The 15214-nt window shown below is 43.6% G+C and overlaps 1 protein-coding gene across 17 annotated transcripts in view; it reads right to left on the reverse strand.

Annotated features, from left to right (window-relative positions):
* BBX (BBX high mobility group box domain containing) overlaps positions 1 to 15214 on the reverse strand; it is a 145779-nt gene that overhangs the window by 44683 nt on the left and 85882 nt on the right. For all 17 annotated transcript variants that reach the window (XM_037378247.1, XM_037378245.1, XM_037378249.1 and 14 more), the window contains 3 exons: positions 12888 to 13086; positions 7128 to 7195; positions 742 to 822 (listed from right to left, as the gene is read on the reverse strand). In XM_037378247.1, the coding sequence (XP_037234144.1) occupies positions 742 to 822; positions 7128 to 7195; positions 12888 to 13086 (348 nt within the window). The remainder of the gene's footprint in view (positions 1 to 741; positions 823 to 7127; positions 7196 to 12887; positions 13087 to 15214) is intronic.

A 15214-nucleotide genomic window follows, 5' to 3' on the forward strand; every position in this document is an offset into this window, starting at 1 on the left:
TACTCAAACACCACCCAGTGTCCTGTAAAATGAATATTTATACAGCTAAATATTTATATGTCACTTGATTATGACCACTTCAGAAGCTGGAAAGATACCAACAAGAAAGTGATGCTTGCAGAGGATCAGGATTCCTTGCAACCTCCTTTTTGTCATGTTATTTATGTCAATTACATCCATTAAAACATGAATGAAGTAGTGTATACTTTAAAAAACAAACCCATCACAGTTGCACTTCTAGCAATAACTGGAAATATGTTAACAAAAATACCGTACCTTGCAAAGCTAAAGCATAATTGCATACAGAGATTTGGTAGTTAACAGAATAGAAGAAAATTTTGGAAACTCCAGAACTACAGTTAATTTTTGATGGAGTCAATGACTAAAGCAGCCACAACAGATAAAGGACACAACAGAACATCTAAATACACATGTTAAAACTTTAGTTAATAAGATTATAGTTTAAAACTAAGTGCAGGAATGACACATCTCGAAATTACTGCTTAAACCCCAGCTGCATTATTGCCCTAGGGTTCCCACCATGCTCCTAAACACACTCCCCTGCACCGTGAGTCTCACCTACCTACTTGATAAATGACCCAGTACCATAAACCCCAAAAGAAGGAATAACTAAAAGCACGAACTTCAGTTAACGATTTTTTTGATTTCTCTTTCAGCTGAACATCAGATGCTTCTGAAAAGGAAACACTGGGGAAGACAACCCCTTTTGAAGAAACTCACCTCTGCAAACTGAAACAATGACGACTTCTGACAGGGTTCTGTAGAATTAGCTGCATCAGACTGGCAAGTACCCGAGGAAACCTGAAATAAGACGTGTGCAGAGTAAGACCTCAGAGGTGCTTCTTTCAAACTAAGAACAACAGTGAGCAAAATGAAATACCAGGCAGCAGTAACAAGCAACAGTGTTTAAGAGATGATGGGCAATCTAACATTTCACAGTCCTGGACAGGTTAAATCAAATTTATACATGAAAACACAGTTTAGCACCCATTTTAATGCATTTGAAAATTGCCTAAGTAGAAAGACCACAAAAATATCAACGGTTTTATTTTTCTTTTGATATTCCTAACTTTGCAAAATAGTTTTATGCAACAGAATACTAAGCTGATGATACTGGGCTACACACATAACTGCCTTGTATTGGTGATGCTATCAACACTGCCGTATCTGTAATTTGCACTACCACTCTGAATAAGAAAATTACTTGGAAGCTAAAAAAAATAATTTCTGAAGACACTGAGGGTTGCTAAGTGACAGAAATACCTATTAGAAAAATAATCCCCAGTCACCTAACAGCATGAAAGTAAGTAGTTAAGGGTACCACACGCCTAAAATTGCTCAAATAATGTACCTAAACATCCATTTAGAGGTGCTTATGAGAAGCAGTGCAACAAAGAGTCAAAACTACTGAAAACAAAATACAAAGAAATAACTGTTCCAAAACAACAGCCTTGTCTGAATTAACACAGAGCTTAGCTGTACTGTTATTAGCCAGAAATGTGTGAGTCAAGCACCATTCTGTAAAGGAATTCTATCAAATATGATACATCCAGTAAATGTCACATTTGAGTGTAAGAAAGGTTTATATGTGTAACTCTTAGAAGCATGAGGTACTGTTAGTATCAAATAAGTTATGTAACATGGCTAATAGGAATTGGAAGAACAGAATGTGGCATTGTGGGATTTTAGGACAAGTAACACGATGGAATTTTTTCCCTAACTATTTTTAATTTTTCATGAAACTTCAGGTTCTTTAAAACATTTTGCTGCAGATATGTTCTTCCCTTATTTACTACCACAACAAGCCTGTCAATAGCATTTATCAGTGAACACACACATGAGATTTAGTTAGCAACTGCATCTGTTGCCAGTAAGCACAGAGCACCGCAGAATAAGCAGGTTCTACAGCACATGCTGGTTGTACTGCTGCTCCTGCTGCTGTTGGTCTGGGATGCTTAAGTGCCGCAACAGCACCGGCGGCATTTTGTTTCAGGAATCTGCTCCCCTGAAAACACTAAATCCAAGTGTAGCAACCCACAGGCCAAGGGGAATCATAGCACATGGCAATTTGCTTACGTATACAGTCGAACTCATCTCTCCCCTGCAACAAAATCAAGCAGTAACAGTGCCTCCTATGATCTATGCTTCCATTATATTTATTAAACACTGAGCAGGATGTTTTATTAGTGTACTATGGGAGTATACTAACCCAAAGGGTTATAAAGAACGTATTTTTAATGCCAGGGTTTTGCTTTTTCAGTGGGCTGCGTAACTGTTTTCACCGATGGAATGTTTATTGCTGCTTTTCTCACGTTTCTGTATGATCCGTTTAAGATGTCTGTGCCTCAGCTGTGGTGTGGATTGTACCAGGGATGCATACCAAGCTTGCTGCTCTTGGGTGACCTGTCTCTGTAGGTCTGAGCCTCTGCACTGCTGTGAAATATATAAGGATGCTGCTTGCATTCCTGAGCACACATTTGGTTATTTCAGGCCACTTCACTGGTGGATTTCTCCCAGGAATAACCAAATTTGGGATTTGGTTCCCCATATAACTTAAATTTTCTGTAGTTTGACCAGCTGCCTTACGTAGCTTAGTTTGCGGTGTCTGTTGAAGCAGTTTGTTCGCAGGCGAAGCATTGTACGAAAGGACACCGCTTTGCTTAGGAGAAGCGATGTGACTGTACAAGGTGGGTGAAGCCCCTCTGCTCACTGGGGTGGCCACACGCTGGAGCTGGCATGGCACAAACCAGCTCAGAGCCACTGACCCACGCCACCCCGGGAGCACTGTGCCGGAGCGAAGAAGCCCACCTGAGAGGGGCTATCACAGCTCAGCCCCCGCACCCCAAGCGCTGTGCACGGTACTGGCTCCCCCGGCAGGCGCAGAGACGGGCGATAAGGCTTCTCGCTGCTGGGGGTCGGGCACAGCTTCTTCACCTGGAGGTGCAGGAACCACAAGCCGTGGAAGGTGTGAAGCCCAGTCTCCTACAGCTGTGCGTGTAAAGGATAGATTACTAGTGCCCAGTAACTCAGAGGCGATTTTGTGGTTGGAACAACTATACTTTTCCCATTATCTTTAAAAAGTTCATGTTGTTGCCTTTGCTTGACAGAAGCACTGACCTGAGCTTATTTCTTCTACTCAGCTGCTCCACACACACTCCCAGCTGTGGGAAATTTACGGTCTCCAGGACTTCTAACCTCTGCTGGGCTGAACCTGATCAAAGCACTAAAACAACGACCGGAGGGAATGGATGCACATAGAGCCATTCCATAGGTCTCACTTCCTGCCGTAACAACACATCCTCAACGTCTCGGTTCTCCTCCTCTTTCCTCCCCCCCGCCTACCCCCAGCTGCACCCACAGATTTTTCACTTCTGGTTTACACCCCGGGCAACACTACCCTGCGCAGAGCCAGCATCACACGCAAGACAACCTTTTGCTCTCGAAGAGAAGGAAACCGCCCGGGCAAGGGCTCCGTCGCCTCCCTTCCCTGCAGGTTGCCGTAACCTGCTGGGGAGCGGGGCAGGCGGGGGCAGGCGCTGGGCAGCCGCAGCACTCTCCGTACGGAGTGATGCCGATGCCAGGCTCCGGCGCCCCACTGGCACATCGGGCAGCGCTAACGGGGCGACAGTGGTAAAAAGCCACGTTTTGGACTACATGACGCATTCCGGCGTTTCTGGGCAGTAAACCACAGAGAGGCCACTAGGTGCTGCTGTAAGGCAAGCAAAGGGCCTGACGGGCCAGTAGGGGAGACGCACGGGGAGGCGAGCGGGCAAGCAAGGAGCGCTGCCCACCCGCTTCATCAGCCCTTCTCTGTGGCGAGTCCAGGCTCTGCCCAGCACAGCCACAGCAGCTGGGCCAGACCCGTCCGGCGTTTCTGCTCAGGTGTGCAAGAAAATACGCTCATATACACACTGCAGCCTTGTGTAAGTGCCGGAAGGACCCCAGAGCCAGGCGGAAACTCGCTGCATATCCAAGTCCTTAGTTTACTGCCAATAAGGTCTGTAGCATCACTCACCTATCTGCTCAGTACCACCAGCCGCTGCCTGGAAATCAACCATGTAGTCACAGTTGTAAGAAAAACAACTCTAGTCTATTGAAAAAAAATGACAAAATAGGAACAAGACCAGCAACATAGAGAGATGGCAACTGAAGCCTCAAGGCAATTTTGTAAATATTGCTGCTGTGTCTCTTCCCATCCTCCTGCTGGCAGGTCACTTTGTCACCTGATGTCTGGGCTTCTGACAGCTTGAAGGTTAAACAGCTGACTTGAGAAGTCCCTATATATCAATTTAACATGCACCTGACAGTAGATCAGCAGGCGCTGAATGCGTTGACATGGGATCAGCAGACCTCTAAGTATAATTTCCCTCATCTTCTTCCAAGTTTTGAGCAAACTGTGCTAGTGCTGCCCTCCTTCCTATGCACCACTTTTAAGATAAAGAGTATTTAAGACCTATGCTTACAAGGCCACAACCATAATCATACATGTGCACAAGCAGTCAAACTGCATGTTGACAAGTAATCTTATGTCTGGCAGTCCCCCAGTTTAAGAACCATATATATGCACATGCATCTTACATGTACACACACATGTTTTAATGATAATGAGGACTACAGGATATCAATTAGGGCATTCTTTAAAAAAGTGACGCTGCATGTGTCCTTTTTTAATAGAAATGCCAGGGGTTTAGAGATACAACATGTATTTATATTCTTAAATGCATATAAAAAGAATACCTATGCTTTCCATAGATAAGCAACTTCTGAACCTCTTCACTGACAATACCTCAGTGGTCACCTTAGTACCTCCAACTTCTCCCCACGTCAATACCAGCTCTAACACAACAGAACTAACACCCCTCCACTGAAGAGGAAAACAGCTTACCTGTTCTGCAATTAATTCTTGAGCTTCTTACTGAACCCGTCACACCACCTCCTAGCACATTTTGCTAACCTCCCAAACGCTGGTTTGCATGTGTGACACTGTTTTCACACATCAGGATGGAATCTAACCACAGGTTGTGCCACAGCCACACAAAGATGAACATCTTAGGTCTCCTCCGTCCACACACCCGAGGATGGGAAGCCAGAAGTGTTCAGTTACCCAACTCTAAACTTTAGGATCTTTACTGCATTTGGGGAAACATAAACCTAAGAAATACTTGCTCTGTACCGAATCCCCACTGAAATACTGAGTCAAAGGAAGCAAAGGAAAATGGAAGACACACCAGGGCTGCCACACAAAGAAACAGAGGAAGTTTCCCCATACACAGAAACACAGCTGGAGACTTGGTGCCTGCTGATGCACAGTTAGGAAGACTGAGCTCCATCTATTGGAGTCCCTTTCAGAATACCAAGCACCCAGATTGTTCTGCAGGATTTATTTTACATGGGGGACCCTCCGCAAGAATACAAGATGTGCAGTTTTGTTCCCTAGGGAAGTGCTCTGACACTTACCCATTTCTCAGATAGCAAAGGACAGTTAATATACAGTAACCCAATAGTAAGTATAGGCTAATTTCTGGCCCATCATGCTTCTAACAACAGCCAACAATTCCCTCAACTAGTTTTGTTCAGGCTGTATTTATAACAATTATTTGCTCTACATTTTGGAAGAAAGCAGATTACACAGCTTACTTCTTTGAAACAGGTGGCCAGGTTTCAACAGAAGACTGCAGGCCCCAAAGAGTGCAGCAAAGTATGGCTTATACCTAAAGTAAATATTGTATCACAAGCCATAATAAGTGCTCCTATCAGAAAAAATGGGGTTTATGTAGGTGCTTTTGCTCAAAAAAAGAAAGTCCCGATTAAAAAAAACCATTAATATACTAAAACAATCAGACAACATCCATTTTGATTTGTCTCTAAATCCGCATGTAGAGTTTATTCCTTTGCTGCCACCTGGAATTGTGACACTTCCCATGTAAAATCAAGAAAGGTCAACTCACAAAATCACAGCGAAGACCCTTCTTAATGGAACGGAGTATCTGTGACTACAATTATCTTCCCTCTCATTTCAACGTAGTACATAATAAACAAGAGTTTTTAAACTCCAAGCCAAAGTTTCAAAGTTTGAAAACTACGGGACATTCTCATTTTGGCATGAAATAACCAGATTCTTTTCTCTTCTCTGCCAACCTTACCCTAGTGCTCCTTATTTTTCACGCTGCAGCACAGAAAGCCAGCACCCACATCTGCACAAAGATTCCTCCTGCTCAGACTGCTGCGCAACACATCGAGGAGTCTTGGCTCAGTCTTAGCAGTGCAGCAGCAATCCATCTCAAATGTACTACACGTCTTGCTTTTGGGGGTATAGTTAATTATTGCTTTTCCTCCCAATTGCCACCAAAAAAAAAAAGAAACCCTCCTCACTTCCACTGTTCTTTCCACGCTAGAGATTTATGGCAGCAACCACCTATTCTACCCAACATGTAAGTCACCTCTTGAACAATATTCAAAGATGGCCCCCAAAAAGATTATAAATAATAATAATCAGTTTAAGGAAAGACCAGAGGTCTCTGGACTACTAGAGATATGCAGGATAAACTCCTTCATAAAAACAAAATGTTTGTGATGGCAACTGAACTACAAACTTGTTTTTAGACATAAAGATTTAGTCAACAGGAGTAGACTGCAATACTCTGCTTACCTGTCAGCACTTGCATGGTTTCAGAATGCATATATGATGACACTGACTGTGTATGGAAATTATTAGGTATTTATTTTGCTATTAGTGCCAAGGCCACAGTTGTGTGAGGCATTGTACAAGCATCTGAAACCCTCCCTGAAGGAGCTTGCAAGCCACCTTTTTGTTAACACAGTTGCTATATTTCAACCCTTCTACCTGTGACAATCTCCTCTCCAAGGGCTCTGTCTGGTCAAATATTCAGTCAGTGGAGTCAATATTGAACGGATATTAAAAACTGGGCCCAACGTCTACAGTCATGGTTGGAATACAAGACCCGTATCGCAGGACTCACACCTCAGCCCTGCCTGAGGTGACCTGAGGTGCATCTTAAATTTCATTTCCCACTGGTCAACTGTTCTTCCTTCCCAGCTCCCTTTAACAGAGGGCTTGCAGTAAGGCAGAGAGGAGGGTTCCTTACCTCCTGCGCCGTCAGGGCGTGCTCCCCTGCCAGAAGCAGCATGCTCAGCCCTCCCATTTGCGTAGGATCTGTTAAAAGAGTAAAACCAAGGCTTAAGTTCACTCATTTCCTTGTTTAAAGAACCCACCATTTGCAGCGTTAAACCCCCAGAAGACTACTTGTCACAGACACTCGAAGCAAGCTGCCGTAAAAGGCAGTTCAAGAGAATCACAAATAACCATTTCTGTACCCTCTGGGAGAGGCTTTCAAAGCTGTTTGAAGGATTTAATTGGATTTGTGTGCTTAACACCCCATTGCGTGGATTTACAATTTTACTGCCAAAGGTTTTATGTACTACAGAGATGGATATCTTTAAAACAGCAACTATAATGATCTCATACATAAATATACACAAAGATGCTCTAATATCGCACACGTTTATAACTCAGTGGATGCTCTGACGGAGGGAGTGGTTCCCTTCCTTAGCCACTGAACAAGTAAAAGGACTGAAAAAAATGACATGATCAAGCTCTGAAGCAAAAATCTCTATTTTCATTTAGCTGTAATTTAGGACTGCATTTAGTGGTGAAAAGTGCCAGCCTGACAGCTCTGAAGCTTGAAGCGCTTGATCCGGTGTGCCAGAACCACGCAGGCACTGGCCAGGCAATGCTTGCCTGCCTACTTGCTGCCCTGCCAAGACAATACATAATTGAGCAAAGTAAAATGGAGATAGAAATGTGCTTTCTCCAAGTATTTGATGCTGACAGCTTCTGGCCTCCAGCCTTCCTACACCTCAGGAGCTCAGAAAATGACAACGCGAAGTGAAAGCCATGGATGCTGGCGCTGCATTACTCATGGAGTGGCTTTTCCGCTCAGAACAGTGGCTGCTCTTCATCATTATGAAGACTAATTGTCTGACTTTGGTGGGGGGGTTGCCTTGGAAGCAACGCAGGAGCCCAGTTTAAGCCCAAGTGTCACATCGAGAGGGAGACAGCCTGTGGACCAAATGTCCCACACAACAGCCACAATGGGAGAGAAAGAGACATCAGCTTCAGTAATGACGAGACACCAAAGGCAAGTAACCTTCCTCAGGTTTCACTAAACACGTGCTCACTTTTTCCAATCTCCTTTCACTAAACTACACAAAAACTCTCTCTACAACAACGAATTACATGTGCCTGGCTCCATTCCCTGGAACGGGAGGCCAACCGACACAATGACCCTTGGCCACGTGGTTGCATTTTGTTATGCAAAATTTAGATGCAAAACAGCTGCAACCAAAACACAAACACCCACTGGGAAATCCCCTGGCCCATTATTGGTCAGGAGTGGTGCTGAAGAATTTGTTAAGCTTTTCCGCTGACACGGGCCAAACCTGCACCTATACCTGGAAACCTCCGAACAACTTAGTGCTACAGATGATCAAGGTACAGTCCATGGGAATACTCAGTGGTGCTGTTTAAATTAATACCGCAGATGCTGCCAAAAGTTCTCCCTCAGACAGATCCGCACCGACACTCACAGGGTAAGCTTTTTCAATACTCTCTTTAAACAGCAATAAATAGAAGTGGAGGAAAACAATGTGAATAAACCATTCTCATCTACTATCTCAAGGGTAGAAGAGTGTCTCGTTATTGTAAGAACACAACCTAAACAGCATCTGGCTTCGAACCCAATGTTCAACTGGAATTACCTTTTTCCATTACCATAATCAACACCTAGAAGGTGTGTGGTTTGGGGTTTTTAAATTATTTTTTATTTTAATTTTCTTTTAAATAAGAAAGAACAAAAGATATTAAGTTCCTCCAAAGAGGCGAGGCACTATCAGAAGTGTAGGACCTAGGAACAAGAAGTGGTTGAAGAAATGGAGACAGAAAACAGGAGGGGCCAGCAAGCGCCTAAGCACAATTCGTAAGTGAGGTGATCCTGTCAGCACAGCACTTTTTGCCATCAAAATACTTGATCAGAAACCACTCAGTCCTTCAAAAAAGTGGACATGAGAGCAATTAAGAAGTGACAAGTGAACACGTATCTTGAAAGATAATGCCTGAACAGGCGGTTAATGTGGAGGAAGGAGAGACGGGAAGAGATCTCCAGGCCCATCATAAACTTTCTGAGCTCCATATGAAGCAGTAAGGGCTTGGTTCGTTGCTTTCTACTTACTTTATTCCCACTGGAAGGTTGTTGCAGAATGCAAATCTTCTAAGCATTAAAAGCTTTCTTCCAGTTTTCAGACGAAATTTACTCTGGCCAGGCAGCACCATATTTTCCGGTGCCCGCACCTTTACGATTCAGTAACTGCTTTCCCTGAATGGTATTTCCCCCTTCTGTGTTTACAGCCGTTGCCCCGCTTGCTTCCCTAGCCTGAGCAAATCAAGATACCCTGATGTATCTCCCATCTCCCACGGTCCCAGCGACCCCTGTGGCTCTCCTCTCGTTATTCCAGGTGGCGTTCATCTGTCTCGTAGGTGAAGGACCAGCAGGGCAACCATGCCAGGTGAGCGGTGCTCTGCGCAACGGCATCAGCTCCACAGCTCCTGAAACCACTGTGCCTGACCCGCTGCAGTACAGCACATCCCGCTGACGGCTCTTGTGCTTCACTTCAGTTACCTGGGGGTCTTCTTCCCTCTCCTCGGTTTTGGCCAACTGGAGAACACCCAGTTTACGGCTCTAAAATTCTTCCCCCTCTTCTAAATGTCTTCTTGGTGGTCTCAGCTTTCTGCCCTTCAGACAAGTAGCTTATCATAACAGGACAAGGACAGGACTGTTTTTTCCTCAAAGTAAGCAAATACTTAAAACTGTTTATTTAAATATAAAAATTAAGAGGCAGGAAAAAAATGACAGCTAAGTGGAACAGGAAAGTTTAATTTGGTGCTTAAATAACTTGAATACTTATGCTGCAGCTGTAGCAGAAGGCTGGTGCTTAGATGTCTGATCATGATAAAACCAAAAATCCTTCCACTAAGGTTTCCAATTACAAAATAACTTCATCTAAGGGAAGACAAATGTACACATGCAGCCACTGCCATATGTTCTCAGCACAACAATGTTCCTCTTTGGCACTAAGAACTTACTGGTACGAAGAATTCAGAATTTTAAGTCCTATTTTAAAGCAATTTACAGTCAAATCAACAGAAGTGAGAAAACCACACGCACGTTTGACTTACAGAATGGGAGGCGATTTGTGACTTTCTCAACAGCTTTAATACCGATGAAAATTAAAATTCTCTATTTGGGAACAACATACTTTGTTAGCATTGCTCTGGTTAGATGCTCAGCAGGCTGGCTGGCTCATCATCACAATTTTTGAGTCAGAGGAGAGAAAGAACTGAGGAAGAACTAAGCAGAAAAGCAGCCAGCAGGTACCAGTTCCAACTTTTACCTAGGTGCGGAATGAAGCTTCTTTCCTGAAAGAATAAACCGCATCTCTACCAGGATATTGCCTAACTCTAGGAAGTGTCTTTTTTCCACCCTCTGCTTCACTAAAAAGCTTTGTGGCTCAGATGCTTTTCTTCTGATGCAGAAATGTGGAAGTACTGGGAATCTTGCACATCTGTACAGCAAAGCTGCTGCTCGCTTAGCTCTGCGGTGGGGAGGGTGGATGCTGCAACGGCCACGGCCACCTGCAGACAGTCGCTGCCTCTGCCCTGTGCCCTGCAGCAGCGTGCAGGTCTGCAGGTCAGGAGCCCAACACTGGTGCCACACCTCACCTTCTTGACATAATGACAGGTCAAGGCAAGACTTAAAAGCGGGGTGGTTACTGTTGGAACGCCAAAAATACAGCAGAAATATGGGCTGTGTGGGACTTAAGAAAGGAAGATATTGCTCTCTATATATTACATTTTCCAAAATGAAATGTAGTAAGTAAAAAGCAATCAAGACAGGATTAACAAGCACCAAGTAAAACAGATTTCCTGGAATGGTTCTGGAATCATATAATCCCTGTCCTAAGGAAGCTACGTGCCTTGAAGATGCAAGGCAGTCAGTGGCATTTCAAAAGGTGAAGTGTTTCTGAGGTGGTTCAGCTACATTTTAGTTCCTCGGCTAGTTCACAGCCTGGATTTTAAGAGGTTGCACTAGAAGAGTCAGAGTTGATTTGAACTATCACATGATGTCAAAGAGAGAAGAACACACCAAAACATATTTAGCATGAACTGGTATATAGTTGACAAAACAGTAATCCATTTGGCACGGCAGACCTGTCATGATTTGGATGCTACTGACATCTCTGTCAGAAGCTGTCATCTTATGAGTGATTGTTATCTCAAGAAATAGCCGGTCTTCACTGGCATGAAGACTGGAGTGACACCCTATGAATTACTATGCTCATTGACTCAGTCTGCAGTTAAAAAAAATTAATAAATTAAATCACATGTAGCACAAAAGGGCCTGTTTCATAAGTGAATGGCTCTGCAGATAAACAATGGATTCGACTGGCTTCTAATTAATTCTTAAATTCTCTGTCCTCTGCTCTTGACAGGTGTTGAAGCAAGATCTCTCCCTACTCAAACTCTGCACTAGGGCAGCCCGGCAGGAGCAGGACGGGATGGCAGACAGGTAGAGCAAGACCTATTACTGCTTCTTTATGTGAAGTCAATAAACCTTTAAGGAGCACAGAAGCTACTCCTCTGATAGCAAAAGCTGAACAGGATGCAAAGGACTGCAGTTTTTAGAACTGTTCTCCCATACATCATAATTATGTAGCATGAAAAACTTTATTTTGATCACATTTCACAGTTCCTTCATAACCAGAAGGAATTTCATTACAGGAAATTTCATACCACTACACTACTAGCAAAAAGGTGTACATGCCTTTTTATCCTTTTACACTTGTTCCGTAAAACCATTTTCCACTCTCCAGCTCATGATCTCTCTAAGCAGGAAAGTCCTGTCTGCCACAAACTTGTCATAAATCAGGTAGGGTATGACAAAGTTTCAAATACATCAGTATTTATAAAATCAGAAACTTTAAACCGCAAAAAAAAAGAAGAAAAAAAAAAAAGATGGTGGGGAAAAATAGTTTTCTACCTTGACTGTTAGGTTCTTAAGCTGCCGGTATTTAACATTAATGTCTCTCTATTTCAAGGTCATGATTGCAACAATTCTGCTATTTGTGGATATCAGTAAGAGATTATCTGCCCTTCACCAGTTCAGGCACTCCACCTACACTTCTTCATGGATTTGATTTTTCTATTATTATTTTAGAAACGTTTAAAAGGTTAGAATTCTCTCCTCCAAGGTATAATGGGCAAAAAAGCGTATTTTAAGTGAAATTTAAATTACGCTTCTCTTGATTTAAATAGAAAAAGTTAGCTTCACCAGTACCTTCATCCACAAGAATATTAACAATTCTAACTTCACAGACACCCAAAAATTTTGTTTGCAAACAGCAAATTACTAAACCCAGTACAACACTCAATGAAAGAGAGGAAGAATGCACACAATCAGCATTTTCCTTTTTGACTAGAAAATGAAAATCTCTAGCAGCAGATAAGCCGGAATTAAAAATCAATCAAATCCAGACCCCGAATGGGGTATAGGTTACGATGCCACACATCTGGACTCGACCCTTGAAAGCAGTCATGCACTAAGGAAAATTTTAGAAAGTTGTTATGCAAAGGTTTAACTAGAGTCTTGGCAACTTAATTTGGGACAGGAAGGGTATGTGCGCTACGGTACCATGTGCAGTAAAGGAAACTGGTATCACAGTTCAATTTCAACACCGCATCCTCAACTGAAATGGGGACGCTACATCTGGAGTACCATGGATGGAAACCTCACCTGCCATTGCAAAATTAAGCTGTGGCATCTCTTCGCTTTTTGCTGCTTTCCTCGGGCTTGGTAGATCTTTTGTGGAGTCTGATGCAAAGGCCCATAGCTTTTTCCGGTTTGTAACAGTTGAGGTCTGTGTTTTCACAGGTTTATTTGTCGTAGGGCACCACTTGTACCCTGGATTTGCCTTCATAAATGCATCTTTATACTAGAAAAGAAAAGGAAAATTACCAGTCATGCCGTTATACTGTCCACAGGGCAACAGAGTGCACTGTAAGAGGATTTAATACAGTAAATAATCCTTAAATATCTTTATTTTTTAACAGTTTAATCAAATGCTTAGAGTCTGACCACCACCACCACAATTCAGTAAGAAGAAATACTAAGATAAGTAGAGCTGTATTTAAAAAACTGACTTTTCTCGCCTCTCCTGAGGGTTTATCACCTAGAGCATGTTTAAGTTCTGATCCTGCCAACTGCTGCCCAGTGCCTGTACGCTCACTGAGAAAGGGACAGCTTTTTGAATTCTTTTGCAGATACAGTCTTTGTTTACTTCCTAGTTTGAATGAAAAGAAAACATACATTTAGTAATAAATGCAGCATGATGCTCCTTACCTTGCACACCTTTTTCTCTAACAGTTCTGTATTTTAGAATATTTGAGTGTATGCTTTCCCACACCAGGCACCACCAGTATCATCCCACTATCAGTAACTTCTGCTACATCATCCCAGTGTTCCTTCCAAAATGTACCATGCTGCATAAAATAAACTGGGACCATTTAAAACTTTCTTTGTCCTTGAGCACATAGCACACGGCTCAGTTGTTTGCTATATCCTTGGTACGAGGCAGCGAAAGGAACAAAGCCAGACTACACATGGGGGGTGGGGGAGAAGGTCTGGATCCTACAGTTTGGGGAGTAGGGGGAAGGACAGGGACGTGCTTTATTCACAAAATGCAGTAGTGATGTTTTCCAAGTATCTCGCTGACCAGACCAGACCAAGATTTTTGAACGTTAACAGCAATAAAAGGAGCATATTTCAGTATTTTAAATTTGTTGCTATGCAAGGTGAAGACCGGGTGAATCAGAGGAACATGCCACGCATTCCAGCTGCGAATGTTTTCCTAACAACTGATAGGGGTGTACAGCCCTGGGAGCCTACCCAGTCCGCACCAGCGCTCACCGCCCGAAGGAACCCAGCACCTCCTCGTGCACTAGGGAGCTCTCGATGGACCAAAAGAGTGGTTGTTATCCCAAAGTACATGGCAGGGCAGCTGCAGGAAGTTTCTTCCATGATTACACACATTCCCACCCACCCAGCTGTCATCAGTCCCGGTCAGGCAGAGAAGCACCTACGTTTCATGCACATGCCTGTGCAGAAACACATGCAGAGGGGGGAAAAAGAAATAATCCCTTGAGTATCAAATACAGAAATAGCACTGAAAACCTCATCCTCAGAGAGAGTCACTGCAGTGCTGTCCCCGATCAGTAAATGGCATGCCTTGTGGCAGGATCACCATCGCACGTGTATCGCTTACTTTCATCCCCATCTCAACCTGTCAGTTGGCGCTTGCTACCTCCAGACTGTAGCAAGGATAAAAATGGTTCAGTTTGCAAGAAGCGCAGCACCGTGTGAACCCGCTGTGTGAAGTCCTGTATTTATAGAAATGGCTATAAATAATAAAAACCTGCAGGCACCGCTGACCCACATACACGCTGTGTTTTCCGAATAGGGCATACCTATTAAATCTGCAAACTAAGGACTGCGACACCTCTCACCTCGCCCCTTTCCCTTCCCTTCCCTTTGGTTCGGGAGCTCAGTACACCACAAAAATAGCCTGGTGGAGGGAAGGGGAGGGGGTAAGGGAGGAGGCGGAAAGGAAATAACACAGAGCAGCAGCTTTGCCTTCCGCCGTTAAAGCCACAGCCCACTCACAAATCACGTTTCCAGCCTGCAGAGTGAAAAGCACAGAACCGCTCGCAATGAGGGACATAAGCTCTTCGTATCAGCGTTGCTGCTTGCAGTAATTGAATTATTCTGTGGAGTAATTTGACAAGCCGACAGGCTGCCCATCAAATGAGAACCAGAACGCATGCCATTTGCGAGACGAGGCAGCAATAAGCTTTTAATCAGTTTCCAACAACAGCAATTCAAGCGAGCTGGTGTATTAATGGATTCCCCCCCCCCCCCCCCCCATAAAGCCAAGAAGTAGACATTAACTGTGTTCCCCGAAGGGAAGGGAGCAAACTGAGGGAGGACAACTTATCAGCCCCTTTCACAGTTTCAACACTCAAGATAAATGAAGATGTAAAACAATGGCCAAGAAGTATTTCTAT

Source organism: Falco rusticolus, chromosome 2, assembly GCF_015220075.1.
Source record: "Falco rusticolus isolate bFalRus1 chromosome 2, bFalRus1.pri, whole genome shotgun sequence".
Taxonomy (NCBI): Eukaryota; Metazoa; Chordata; class Aves; order Falconiformes; family Falconidae; genus Falco; species Falco rusticolus.